This window comes from Somniosus microcephalus, chromosome 32 (assembly GCF_052327205.1).
Source record: "Somniosus microcephalus isolate GS21.2 chromosome 32, FLI_Smic_1.0, whole genome shotgun sequence".
Taxonomy (NCBI): Eukaryota; Metazoa; Chordata; class Chondrichthyes; order Squaliformes; family Somniosidae; genus Somniosus; species Somniosus microcephalus.
Genome location: NC_141018.1, coordinates 35,912,962 through 35,926,870, shown reverse-complemented (window position 1 = coordinate 35,926,870; position 13,909 = coordinate 35,912,962). Strand labels below are relative to the sequence as shown.

Below are 13,909 nucleotides of genomic sequence, written 5' to 3'. Positions count from 1 at the left end.
AAGGCTGTAAAGTGCCTAATCGAAAGATGAGGTGCTGTTCCTCAAGCTTACGTTGAGCTTCATTGGAACAATGTAATAGGCCGAGGACAGAGAGATCAGAGTGGGAGTGAAGCGGAGAATTAAAGTGACAGGCGACCGGAAGCTCAGGGTCACCCTTACGGACTGAACGGAGGTGTTCCGCAAAGCACCCTGTTGTTTGTCCAGATAAATTAGTTAACTCGGCACGGACCGTGAATCAAACCTTGGGTCGTCTGCTCTATATGACTCCGTTGTGTAATTCCTTTCATTACTGGGGAATAGCGGAGGGAAAACACATACTTTCTCTCTTTTTCATCCTCACAGCACTTCCACTGGTCCCTGGTGGCTACGTTACAACATCTCTTCCATTTTACAAACCATTGTCACCACTGCTTTGTGCAAGAAAGCTGGCACTTGGGACTGAGCATGCTCTCCTGCTGAGCTTTGATTGGACGGTGTATTCCTGGGGCTCAGGACGGTAAGGTTTATTTTTAATGATGTATATGCTGTTGTATAACCGAGCCGTGTTCTGGATTGTGAGCTCAATATATATATAGTCGTTAAAAGATCCATTGCATTAAAGTTGTTGGTTTGAATCTAGTCACTCGTGAATGTGTTTTTTGGATCTAATCCTAAGGGACCATTGTGGTACCCATGTGGGTTAAAACACTGTGTTTTCACCTCTATTTGAACACAGCCAGACAGATGGGGTGACATTTTTTTTTTTTTTAAATGCTACAGTTGCTGGAAATCTGAAATAAAAGCAGAAAATGCTGGAAATACTCAGCAGGTCAGGCAGCATCTGTGGAGAGAGAAACACAGTTAACGTTTCAGGTCGATGACCTTCCCTGTTCTGTTCTGACGAAGGGCCATCGACCTGAAACGTTAGCTCTGTTTCTCTCTCCACAGATGCTGCCTGACCCGCTGAGTATTTCCAGCGTTTCATGTTTTTATTTCAGATGGGGTGACAGTTTCATCTCTCGCTCCTTCCTTTAACCAGCTGATGCAAAATTACTTTGAGCAACCTCAACCCTGTTCATAATGGGTGCGGGTCCACAGAGTTTCCTGGTGTCGTATGCCCTGTCACCTCGAAGGTTGTAGATGTTACTCTTTTCATTTCAGACACCGAGAGTCAGTATTAAGCACTCGGGTAAATACAGAGTAAAGCTCCCTGCTATTATTCCCCAGCAATGTGCACTGGCCTTGGTGTCAAAAAAGCATGTCTGCTGCACCAGTGTGACACTTGTTCCATTTCGCACACCAGCCACCCTGTGGCTCCTCTCAGTGAGATGGTCAGTTTAGTGGAAATTCAGGGCACTCTGTGCTGCATCTCATTCGTTTACTGAATTTGAGCCCAAGTCCCAGAAAGGGGAAAAATCTAGTGTCTAACTTACTGCACCACTTAGTCACTGCACCACCTAGTCTCCACAAAAGTGTATGGATGCCCTCGGTACTCTCTCGGTGAAGTACTTGAATGACTGCTAATAAAAATCTGTAGTGTCCAAAGCTACAGGACACTCTTTATTATCCGGCACCAACGGGACCGGCGTGGTGCCGGTTTATCAAAAAGTCCGGATTACAGAGAGGTATAGTTTAAAAGGTACGAGAGCTCCGTACACAGCAACAAATCCAGGCTTCCCTGTTGCTTAGCAACATGTGCAGGAACTCTGGCCACAGACCAAGCATCCCTGTTGCTTAGCAACAAGTGTAGGAACCCCGGTTACACGGCCACAGATCCAGGAACTGCCACTAATATGAAGTAAAACTTACCTGAACCTACTCCTGAATTTTGCCGGTTAACAGAGATTTCCGGTTATTTAGGTGCCGGTAAATCGAGAGTTTCCTGTCGATGCTGCATTACTGCTTTTTACTACTAAACCGTGTATTTTTACAGTTCTGTTGGATTTCAGACTTCCATTTCAAATTGAATCTTCACATGCTTGATTCCATTCTTTTCGATCCAGTTGTCGCCAGAGAATAATCTTCGACGGCTTCTCTTCCCACCCCCGCATTGTTCCCTCTGAAGTCTCCCAAGGATCTATCCTTGACTCCCTCCTATTTCTCATCTATATGCTGCCCCTCCGTGAAATCATCCGAAAACATGACGTTGGGTTCCACATGCACACTGACCGCACTCAGCTCTACCTCACCATCACCTCTCTCTCTCTCCACCCCTCCATTGCTTCTGTGGTGCCAGGCTGCTTATCCGACTTCCAGTCCTGGTTGAGCTGCAATTTCCTCCCAATTAAACATTGGGAAGATCAAAGTCATCATCTCCAGCAACACCCCCCCCCCCCCAACCCCCTTTTCCCCACAAACTCCATTCCCTCGCACCGATTCCACCCCACTTCCTGGCCACTGTCTCGGGCTGAACCAGACTGTTCGCAACCTCGCATCCTATTTGACTCTGAGCAGAGCCTCCGACCCCATATCCTCTCCATCACAGAGACCGTCTACTCCCACCTACGTAACATCGCCCATCTTCGCCCCTGCCTCAGCTTATCAACTGTTGAAACCCTTATCCATGCTTTTTACCTCCAGAATCCATTATCACTCTTGGGTGATCTTCCATTTTTAACATTCTATAAACTGGAGCTCATCCAAAAACTCTAACTGTGTTCTAACCCTCACCAAGGCCCCGTTCACCATTCATCCCTCTGCTGACCTTTGGTTTCCGGTCCACCATCCCCTCGATTTTAAAATTCTCATCCTTGTGTTCAAACCCCTCCATGAACCTGCCCCTATCTCTGTAACCTCCTCCAGCCCTACAACCCTCTGAGAACTCTGCCGGTTAACTCTTGCTGATCCCCGATTTCCATCGCTCCACCATTGGTGGCCGTGCCTTCAGCTGCCTGGGCCCTAAGCTCCGGAATTCCCTCCCTAAACCTCTCCGCCTTTCCTCCTTTAAGACGCTCCTTAAAACTAAACTTTTGATCACCTGTCCTAATATCTCCTTAAGTGGTTTGGTGTTAGTTGTTGTCTGATTCTGCTCCTGTGAAGCACCTTGAGCAGTTTTACTACATTAAATGTGCTATATAAATGCAAGTTGTCTTGCATATTAAAGTTTCGAATAATGTTTGAACTTGGGTAGTAGTAACTAGATTTTGTGAAAATAACCCTGATCATTGAATAAAACTTCCCATTCACTTAATTCCCACTTTATTATCTTTAAAATCAGTTCTGCTTTACTTTTCAAACCATTATTTCAGTCCCTCATTACTCCAGATGTCATCCTAGATGTTATCTGATTGAAGTTAAGTATATTTTTCTGTACTCGTGACTTTTCTGGTATTTGTCCGGGATCATTTTAATCTCTTGAAACATGGTCCTGCCCTGATCTCAGCAGCAGTGACATACACGTTACATATTGGACAAGGACTGGCAAACGGGCTTGTGGAGCTTTGACTGGAGCATAGAAACATAGAAGATAGGAGCAGGAGTCGGCCATTCGGCCCCTCGAGCCTGTTCTGCCATTTAATGAAATCATGGCTGATCATCCAAACTCAGTACCCTGTCCCTGCCTTCTCCCCATATCCCTTGATCCCTTTAGCATTAAGAAATATATCCAACTCCTTCTTGAATATATTTAATGAATTGGCCTCAACTGCCTTCTATGGTCGAGAATTCCACAGGTTCACCACTCTCTGGGTGAAGAAATTCCTCCTCATCTCTGTCCTAAATGGCCTACCCCTTATCAGGGAGCAAGCTAGCCATCCCACAGTCATTCCCCATCTGAAACACGCCGATAACATTTCTGCATAAACTAGCTATAATTAGCTGCCCTGATGGCCTAGTGCTTTAAAAAAAAAAAGGCATAAAGCCCTGATGGCCCAGTTTGATTCTTGGCTTTTGCCGGTTAGTTGATCCCAACCGGGACAGCTGGATGTTACCGTTGGGATTACCGGCCATTTGAGCCAGGGGAGAAAAGTACCAGCCAGGGTTCCAGCTCCTGTTTCATCTCCACTGACCCTTTTCGGCAGGATTAGGCTTGGCTCGAATAAATGCCCCAAGATTAAATACCCTGCCGAAATTCACTGTACAGACCCGCGCGTGAGAAACGACCACCGATGGAAATGGACAGCAGCGCCTTCAGGAGGGGGAGAGAGAGAAAATTGGAAAAAGGATTTTAAAAATAAGAGTCTCGTTCACTGGGTAAAATGCTGAGTGGGTGTTGACACGGAGCAGATTTGACATTCCTGTAGGTGGTGAGTGTTTTTTAAAACACCGTTGATGGCATCCGATGGTAAATTTGGTCCAAAACACATCTTTCCTTACCCCCTCCCATTCTCCCGTTGGAGACAGCTATCGGCTGTCTCAACCCTACTCTCTAAACCCCCTCCACCTTTCTACTTCTCCCACCTTTAAAAGCATCCTCGACACCTACCATTTCGAGCATGCCCGATACGAGACTCCCAAACAAGCGCTCTACTCGGAGCTCCGGCACGGCAAGAGAGCCCCAGGTGGGCAGAGGAAACACTTCAAGGACACCTTCAAAGCTGCCTTGAAAAAGTGTAACATCCTCACCGACACCTGGGAATCCCTGGCCCAAGACCGCACAAAATGGAGGAGAAGCATCCGGGAAGGCGCCGAACACCTCGAGTCTCTTCGCTGGGAGCAAGCGGAAGCCAAGCGCAGGCAGCACAAGGAGCGCACGTCAACCCAAGCACCCTACCCACCCGCCCCCTTCAACCACCGTCTGCCCCACCTGTGACAGAGACTGTAGGTCCCGCATTGGACTCATCAGTCACCTGCGAACTCATTTTTAATGTGGAAGCAAGTCATCCTCGGTTCCGAGGGACTGCCTAAGAGAAGAAGAGTGGCCACCATTGCTGTCTGTCTCTCCTCTGTGAAACACTTTGTGTTAAAGGTGTAAAGAACTTCAACTTGTTGTAAATATCCAATCGGTGCTTATTTTTCAGCAACGCGCTGTTACTTTTCACAGGCATGGTCAGTTGGGACACGGTAGTGTTGAAGGTGAAGCAGAGCCGCGTATCGTGGAGGCGTTGCACGGGCTGGCAATGGCCGAGGTAGCAGCTGGGGCCTGGCATTCCGTAAGTGCAAGTGGTAAGGTTCGTCACCGCAGCAACATCTTATCTGCGATATATTTACGGACCCCTGATTTCTCCCCTAATACGCAGTTCTCCGCTGCTGGCTCTCCTGTGGGACTGGAGGCAAAGGATAGTGTGGAGTTTATCTTCTCCATCAAGAAGCTGCATCGATACCGCCACTACTGCGTGCCGATGGAGCTATACTCATCCCCATGCCCTGATCCATATCTACTAGACTGCGCTGAAATAGTTTTTCCTCCAGTTTTTCTTCCTTGCCTCTCCTGCAGGCACTGACTCGTACTGGGGTAAGCTCCCGTGGGCACCACCTGCCCCCCGGTACCTCGTCCGAGTGACCAACCTTTGTGAGCCTAGATGTTGAGTGACTGCAGGTTATTCAACTGAAGAAACCATCCCAGCTGAGCCTGATCTTGTCTGAATGTCCACAGGTGGACATTTTCTAGCAATAGTCACAGGATAGTGATCAGCAGTAGAAACCTTGGCCCCTTCTTTATCCTCGGTGACCCATCTGGTGACCTTACTGGCCTCTGCTAACTCAGGACAGAGCAAGGATTGAGCCTGGGACTTTGAGCCACAATATGCATTTACCCAGTAATAGCAGTTTCTGAAAGTAATTTGTTTGGGACCCGTTAATGTACCACACAGGGAGGTAGCCTGATTATTTAGAGCTCTCTCAATAACAGAAACCACAAGCACAACTCGACTGTAAATGTGAGCTGTTTCCCATCCTCTGCCATCGGTTAAATGTACAAGTCTGGTTTGGCGATGTATTTAATTCGAACTTGTCGCTATTAGAGCTCGTGTTTTCTTTCTACAACAATTAGCATCAGGAGATCTGTACGTCTGGGGATGGAATGAGTCCGGGCAGTTGGGACTGCCGACAAAGTCACGTTCCGAGGAGGAGCATCGGAAGCCCTCTCCGCACAAGCGGCTCTCCGGAGAGGGTAAGGAGACTCGTGGTTTTAAACTGCAGGAAACTCTTTGGTATCCGGCACCGACGGGACCGGGATGGTGCCAGTTGATTAAAAATTCCGGATGACTGAGAGGGTTATCTACCGAGGCTATTTTTAACAAACAAAGAGTCAGACTCCTGTTATTGAGGTGTTCCGACTTCCGACAGCGCCAAGAAGCCGAGTAGTGGCAGTTTGGAGAACTACCCCCCACTGACTAACTCGGCCACCGTGGGAGACTCGGACTCGGCAACATTGCCAGTTATTAAGGTGTTTTCGGAGTATGAATTTTGCCGGTTAATAGAGAATTCCGGATATTTCGGTGCCGTTTAAACGAGAGTTTCCTCTTAGAAGTAAGAATGTTTTCAACAAGAACTCGGGATTTGGTTTTGCAGCGTTACAGATCCCCTGTTTACATTGACACTCTGCACCCTAGATAAATACAGTTGTGCAGTGCGACCTAAAGAGGTTTGTTCTGTGTGTAGAGCAGAGACTGGCCAGGTCACTGTACTAGTTTTGAAGAGCCAGTCATCTCACACAAGCAGGTATATTTTACTACCGATGTTGGTGATAAAGTCAGTGTGAGTTCTTCCCTAACAATAGGTGGAGGAAAATATGACCTCTTGGACTGTGTTTCATGTTCCCCTTTCCCTCCCAGTCTACCTAACATGACCTGTCTCTCTCAGGTGCTATCCTCTTGCTGCAGTCTGAAAACTTTGTGTATAGGTTGCCCCTTATATAAAAGTAACATACAGAAATGTGGTATATGTGTCTTATGTGAACTTTGCTGATCGATTGTAAAATAAACAGTATCTTGTAATTGGTACTTCTAGTTGCAACTGTTCTTTAAAACCTTATCACACAGCAGCTTAGAAAGGGTTTACACAATTTATTCTGGAATGGTCGCCACCAATGCATTACTTTGCAATCCTGATTAACAAGGAAACATAGAACAAATCGTCTTTGCGAACAAACTGCATTTTAGTTATTGCCATTCAGAGTACTGTCTTTTCTCATCACTCTTCTCTCCTCTCCTAAAGACCTTTGATGGGATACCGTTTCACGGGTACTGGTTGCCCTCTGGTGCCTCACCTGAGTGATCATCCTTGAGCTTACACAGTACACTTCAGCAGTTTGACTGCGTGGAGCATCACTCTGATCCTGATGCTGTCCTCATCTGACATGTTACACATGCACTGTCCAGCAAGGGTTGCTTGATAGAATCTGCCTCTCCCAAACGTAGGAACACTGAGAGCGATTGCAGTGCCCCTACTACTGCTCCATTAGCCAACTCCATCGACACGTCGGTCCCGAGACCTTCCTGCTCTTCATGGCTCAGCTACTTGCTTAACTAAGCGAGCTGCTCATTCTGTTTTCAGTATGAGCTGACCCAGATTCTATCATGTCCCTTTATATTACAGGGCTGCCTCCAACAGTAAGTGCAGCATCAGTGGCAGTCAAGACACTCTTGCCATTGGAAGTAGCAAAACCGTCCCAGAATGGTCGCTCTCTTGCTCTGCTTTGACCAAAAGCTCCCGACAGCATTTGCTTTTGTGTTGGCACTTTAGCGTCTTGCTGTGGGCAGGCTGAGCTCTGAGCGGGTCAGTACAGGACAGCAATGTGGTTTCCCCACCGATATGGCAAAGTTACAAAAATTGGTTTTGCACTAACTGCATGTGAGAGATTAGCACATGGACAATAGTGTTAAAAGCTATTCGTGACTACACATTCGTGTTCCTCGCACACATATAGTTGGTGCAGAGTCCGACCCACAGTAGAAATAAGACGGATTCAGTGGGAACCGGCAAACTACTCAATTACTTGCTTTCACTTGATGCAGTTCAGTTACATAAAGTGGGCATCGCTTTTACTGTTAGCCGTTACTTTATTTTAAACAGCAGTAAACATTCCGTGCTTGTCACAGTTCGCTGGTGTTTGCATATCAATGTTGAGCTTAAACTGTAACTTCAATTTTACACACAGGCACTCCGAGCCTGAGCGATGCAGGCGACACGGTGACGAGATCTACCAGTAAAGAAGCGGCCGCGGGCGATCTGAACGTGTTCATCTCAATCCAGGCATTTCCTGCACTGCTGGATTTACCAGAGGAGTCGGAGGTCGGCAAGGTCAGCTGTGGGTCACGGCATACCGCGGCCGTCACCAGTACGTACCAGCAGGCGCTCAGTAACGGTTAACGGTTTCTCCAGAGAATGGCGGACTGGTCTGTGGCAATACTGATTTTGTTTTGATAGTTTCTCAGTGTAACTACTAAGTTCCGTTGTAAAATTAGCCATTCCGTAAGAGTGACCCCGAGCTTCCGGTGGCCTGTCACTTTAATTCACCGCCCCATTCCCACTCGGACCTCACCGTCCGCGGCCTCTTGCATTGTTCCAGTGAAGCTCAGCGTAAGCTCGAGGAACAGCACCTCATCTTCCGATTAGGCACTTTACAGCCTTCTGGACTCAATATCGAGTTCAACAATTTCAGATCATAACCTCGGCCCCATTACATTTTTACTTTATATTTTTTATCCACACCTTTGTTTTGGCCCTTCCCCCCCCCCCCTTTCTTTTTTTTTCCTCTCCCACATGGCAGCTGTCTCCCATTCTGCCAGCGCATTTCACACCTAATCTAGAGCCGTCTTTTGTCTCCACTAGTCCTATCACCATCTCGTCTCGTTTTGAATACCTCTTAATGTCTCTTCTCTTTTGTTCTGTCCCAGCCTGGCCTCTTAATCTATTTCATTCCCTGTGCTTCTTTAGTCTTGACAAAGGGTTTTCACCCGAAACGTTGACTCTATTTTTTCTCCACGGATGTTGCCTGGCCTGCTGAGTTTTTCCAGCATTTTCTGTTGTTATTTTAGCCATTTTAATGTTGTGGTAATGCAGGATTTTAACATTAGGAGTGAAAGGTCTTGGCTGTACAGCTGAGATCTTAGATTGTGAATGTGTCGGAGATCTTTGCTCTCCAAGTCTCCTCCCACCCCAAATCTCTTAAGCGTTCCTCAGTAGACAAGATAAAAGAATCTATGTGAATTAAGAAGTCTGCGGACTGTTACTACCATCCCTTGGTTGGTTGGTCAGAAAACGTGCTTTCCTTAACCCACTTTTCCCCGTTTCCTTCCATCCTGTCCAGATGAGATGGTAAACTCTGGCTGTGAAGGTGCCTGATGCCATTCCCGACTGAGATTCGGGTCTCCTAGTGAGAGTGCAGTACTGTCTCATATCTACCAGATTGTCAATAAGAGATGATTTCAGTTCCACACACCATCCATAGTGAGCAGAAAATCTGTCCTTAAAAAGAGAGAAAACTGAAAATTTGAAATGAAAACCGAAAGTGCTGGAAATACACAACCGGTCCATCAGCTACTGAAACGAGAAACCCTGCTTAATGTTTGAAACATTAACCTATCTTCAGACGCTGATATGCTGTGTATCTCTGGCGCTTTCTCTCACGTCTGTTGCGAACAGTATCACTGATTTCAGTAAAGTTACTGGGTCTCGTTATTTGAGTACATTGTCTAGAAATTTCTACGGCATAAATCAGACACCATTCATCACATCATGATTTCATTTCTTCCACGATGTTGAGAGATTAGTTATTGAGATTATTAAGGCCTTCGATGTCTTTTCATCACTAGCAAACCTCAGAACTTGAGCTCACGTTCGACCTTCTATCCAGTTGTGTAGTTGGCAAAATGTGGCCTAATTGTCACATTATATATATAGATTTTGACAATAGAACTACTCATTGAAAGCTCCTAAGTAACTTGGGACACAGCTTCAGTGTTGACTATTAAATCCTGTTATTTTCCCTCTTTTCCAGGGGGAGGTAAGCTCTTCACATGGGGCTGGGGTAAGTATTCATCGATTGAAACAAGCTTTAGTGTTGGTTTTTTGGTTGAGTTGCTAGTAGCCTCTGGACTAGAAGGTTGAGAGTTTGAGCTCGTGACCTGGACTGCCCCTGAGCGAGCGTTGTGTTATAGGTGCCATCTTTCCCAGTGAGTGCCTGTTCGCTGTTCCGACAGACATTGACGGTGCCGCGGCCCTATTTAAAGACTGGGCAGCTCTGCTTGTGTCCAGGCCCATATTGATCCTTCAACCAACTATCGGCAAATCAAATGGGCCAATTAGTCATTCACCTCGGTGTGGTTTGTGGGATGCTGCTGGGGTAAAATGGCGGCTGTCTTTTCCTACATAACCGTTGAAGTGCCTTGAGACCTACCAGTGTGATGGGGTGCTGTATGAATGCAAGTAAACCATTGAGTATATTTAAGACCGAGATCGATAGACTTTTGAATACTAAGGGACTCGAGAGATAGTGAGGGAAGGTGGGGGTGAAGATCAGCCATGATCTTAGTGAATGGTGGAGCAGGCTCGAAGGGCCGACTCCTGCTCCTATTTATGTTATTGGATATTAAGTATATTATTTCCACAGTAGGTTTTACAGATTGTTTATATTTTCCAGGTAACTATGGACAACTTGGCCACGGACAGACCGATAGCTCTGATCTTCCAAGGCTTGTTGAGTACTTCACACAAAACCACCTTTCTGTCCTGGATGTTGTCTGTGGGCCGTGGAACACTTTTGTCTTTGCACAACAGGAAGAACTTTAAACCTTGGACGGACTGTGTTGTGTCAATTCAGTGGTGTTTAAGATTGTGTGGAAAATCAGCGCAGCGGCCTCGTAGGTAATAGTGTGGTGCTGAACCATACTACACGGAACTGGGATTGTTGGTTTTGATTCCCAGTCGAGGTTGAGTTACCCAACGCACTAGTTGGCGTGCTCATGGGTTAGGAAGGGGACAAACTGGGCTGTGTGTCCTGCTCCTGATTTGTTATCCAGTGTTGGAAACTGTGCACGTATAGCTCCTGATGAGGGCAGGATTGTCTGCTGACATCTTAACTTTTGAGAAGAATGGTCACATGGGCAAAGTATCGGAGGATCTAAAGTGCCCACAGGACTGACGCTGCAGGAGTTGGCACTTTAAGGAAAAGGAGGAAAGCCGTGTTGCCAAAGATAAAAATTTGCCTTGGTATCAGAACAGCATGACCGAATGACACAATGATTAGGATCAGAAAATGTTTATAAAAGACAGCAATAAGTTAGAGACTTTGTTAAATTATTAGTTCCTATTGATACAGGAAGCATTGTGTATGGGCCAGATTTCCTGCCATATCGCTCTCCTTTTACATGTACATTGTTCCTACTCTGTTGTCCCCCCTTCCTCACTATCCATCTCTCCACCCTTGCCTTTGGCTGTTTCCCGTAGCGCGCTCCCAGCTCATACTGGCCAAACCCCATTGTGTAAATATTAATGCAATATTAAAATTAAGTATTTTATAATAACAAATGCATTTTTATAAGCACCTAATATTCATAAGGTGGAAATTAAACTAAATTAATTTTCAGTTGACTTCATTAAAAAGTTTTAACTTTTCTGTAGCGAGGGAGTGTTCAAGAGACCCCCTTGATAGATTTGACAGTAAATGGGTCCTCAAACCTGTTCCTTATCCTCTCCTGAACCCTGGCCTGAGTTGAAATCCGTGTCCTCAAGTTGCTATTAGAGAGATGGTGTGTGATGCCTGAGGCTGGGATCCTTAACATCTTTGTCTGGTATGTGGACCATTGTGAACACGGTTCCCATTAGGCTTCCAGCACCTTGGGAATTAGCCCGGCCTCAACAGGCTGGTGAAACCCTCGGCTGCCGTGGCCATTGTCTCCCAAGTGCTTTCCTGAGCATACCTTTGGTGATACCATCCTCTCCTGGGGCTTTCTCTCATGCTCCTTTACATCTGCTGCAATGCAGCAGCAACAATTAGCTGGGCCGAGAAAGTTGCGTTCTATTAGGGTGTGTATTCTTCTAGGTTCTGTGTTCGTATTTGGAACAATTCTGGTTGTGTTGGGATGTCATGGTACACTTCCTTTTCCCAGCCACTATTGAATTCTTTCTGGTTCGGTTTTGGTGCGGAGAGATGAGCGTTGAAGAATTTCGCTTTCTCCAAGCCTGTCTCCCAAGGTACGCAGTGTCGGTGTGTTTCTACTTTGCCTGTGTCCTGTAGCATTGCAAATCTGAGAGAATTGTTGGGGATCCTGCTCTTGCTCAGAAAAGCTCCCACTGCTTTTTGGCGTTGGCTTTGAGAAGTTGTCAGCTTCCAAAAACATTCATCATTCGGCCATGTTAGCTGGGGGAGCACATTTGGGAGAATACTGTGGGGGAAAAACAGGAGCTGGAAATGAGACTAAAACTGATGAGACCCGTACAGTGAGTGCTTAGGATGAAAATACCTTTATTACACAGTAAAAATAAATGTTAGTTTCTGTCATTGTAAGCATTCTAGTCACAAAATATAACTTTTTTCTCCTCCCTGGTGTAAATCAAATATTGATATTTTGAAACATGATTACTTTGAATACTGTAGCTTTAGAAATTGATGCTGTGATACAGATGAAAAATTTCTAGTCAAAGATCCCTTTCTTCCCCCCCAAAAAATTAACAGTCAGAGTTACTGGAATCAGGAGAACACTGATCTTTCCCACAGGGCCAAACGATCCAGGGAGGTCGATTGACTTTTCCCATCACGGATGATCCACGGTTAGGTTACAGGACAATCTTAAAGGAGCTGAAAGACAAACAAAAGTTGGTCAAAATCTGCAGAGGAGAGCAGCAAAAACTCTACTTTTTTTATTTTTAATAACGGGGTGGACCTTTTTTGTGGGTACAGGAGAAGCCACTCCTCCTCTTGGCCCCATCAATAGAAAGTTGCATTTTCTGGGATGTTTTGAGCCCCTGGTTAGGCTGCACACCGCCTGGTACAAATTGATGGAAGGTGTGTGGTGCACGCTCCATTTGTACCTCATAATTGCAACTGGGGTCTTATGTGTATGTCATATTAAGGGAATCAGGGATATGGGGATAGTGGACTTGAGGTAGAGTCGGATGATCCCGAGGACAGCAGTGTTGTACAATGTAATGCACGGTCTATGCGGAGGTGGACCCGTGTCCTTTTAAGGCCACAAAGTCTAATTGGCGTTAAGTAAGCAGAGCCTCGGGTCAGTCAGAGCTTAATTGTTGCGTCCGTGAGGTAAACTAGGGTAGATAGAAAGGAACTTTTTCCCTTAGTAGAGGGGTCAATAACAAGGGGGCATAGATTCAAGGTAAGGGGCAGGAGGTTTAGAGGGGATTTGAGGAAGAACTTTTTCACCCAGAGGGTGGTTGGAATCTGGAACTCACTGCCTGAAAGGGTGGTAGAGGCAGGAACCCTCACAACATTCAAGAAGCATTTGGATGAGCACTTGAAATGCCATAGCATACAAGGCTACGGACCAAATGCTGGAAAATGGGATTAGATTAGACAGGGCTTGATGGCCGGCGCGGGCGCGATTGGCCTCTTTCTGTGCTGTATAGCTCTAAGATCAGCCACGATCTTATTGAATGGCAGAGCAGGCTTGAATGGCCAACTTCTGCTCCTCATGTTCTTATTTGCATATTACCAGAGAGATCTCACCTGGCTCCAGCCATTTTGTGTTCATCCTCCTCCTCCCCCCCCTCCCTCCCCTCCTCCCTCCCCCCTCCCCCCTCCCTCTCCCCTCCCCCTCCCTCCCTCCCCCTCCCCGCCCCCTCCACCTCCCCCCCTCCCCCTCCCCCCTCCCTCCCTCCCCCTCCCCCCTCTTTCTCGCTCTCTCTCTTCCCCCCCAGTCGCTCTCACTCTTCCCCCCCAGTCGCTCTCACTCTTCCCCCCCAGTCGCTCTCTCTCTTCCCCCCAGTCGCTCTCTCTCTTCCCCCCAGTCGCTCTCTCTCTTCCCCCCAGTCGCTCTCTCTCTTCCCCCCAGTCGCTCTCTCTCTTCCCCCCCAGTCGCTCTCTCTCTTCCCC

General features: G+C 46.7%; 1 protein-coding gene across 2 annotated transcripts; it reads left to right on the top strand.

The window, feature by feature from the left end:
• The first annotated feature begins 40 nt into the window (after nt 1-40).
• On the top strand, nt 41-12,402 carry LOC147097428 (RCC1 domain-containing protein 1-like). 2 transcript variants are annotated; one of them, XM_085972402.1, is made up of 6 exons: nt 41-496; nt 4,961-5,082; nt 5,909-6,028; nt 8,018-8,160; nt 9,860-9,889; nt 10,502-12,402. In XM_085972402.1, exons 1-6 carry the CDS (start codon nt 261-263, stop codon nt 10,727-10,729), a joined length of 879 nt encoding a protein of 292 aa, XP_085828528.1. In that variant the 5' UTR covers nt 41-260; the 3' UTR covers nt 10,730-12,402. The 2 variants fall into 2 exon arrangements, with proteins under 2 accessions (XP_085828528.1, XP_085828529.1); XM_085972403.1 differs by having other exon boundaries at nt 46-496; nt 8,018-8,197.
• The last annotated feature ends 1,507 nt before the right edge of the window (nt 12,403-13,909 follow it).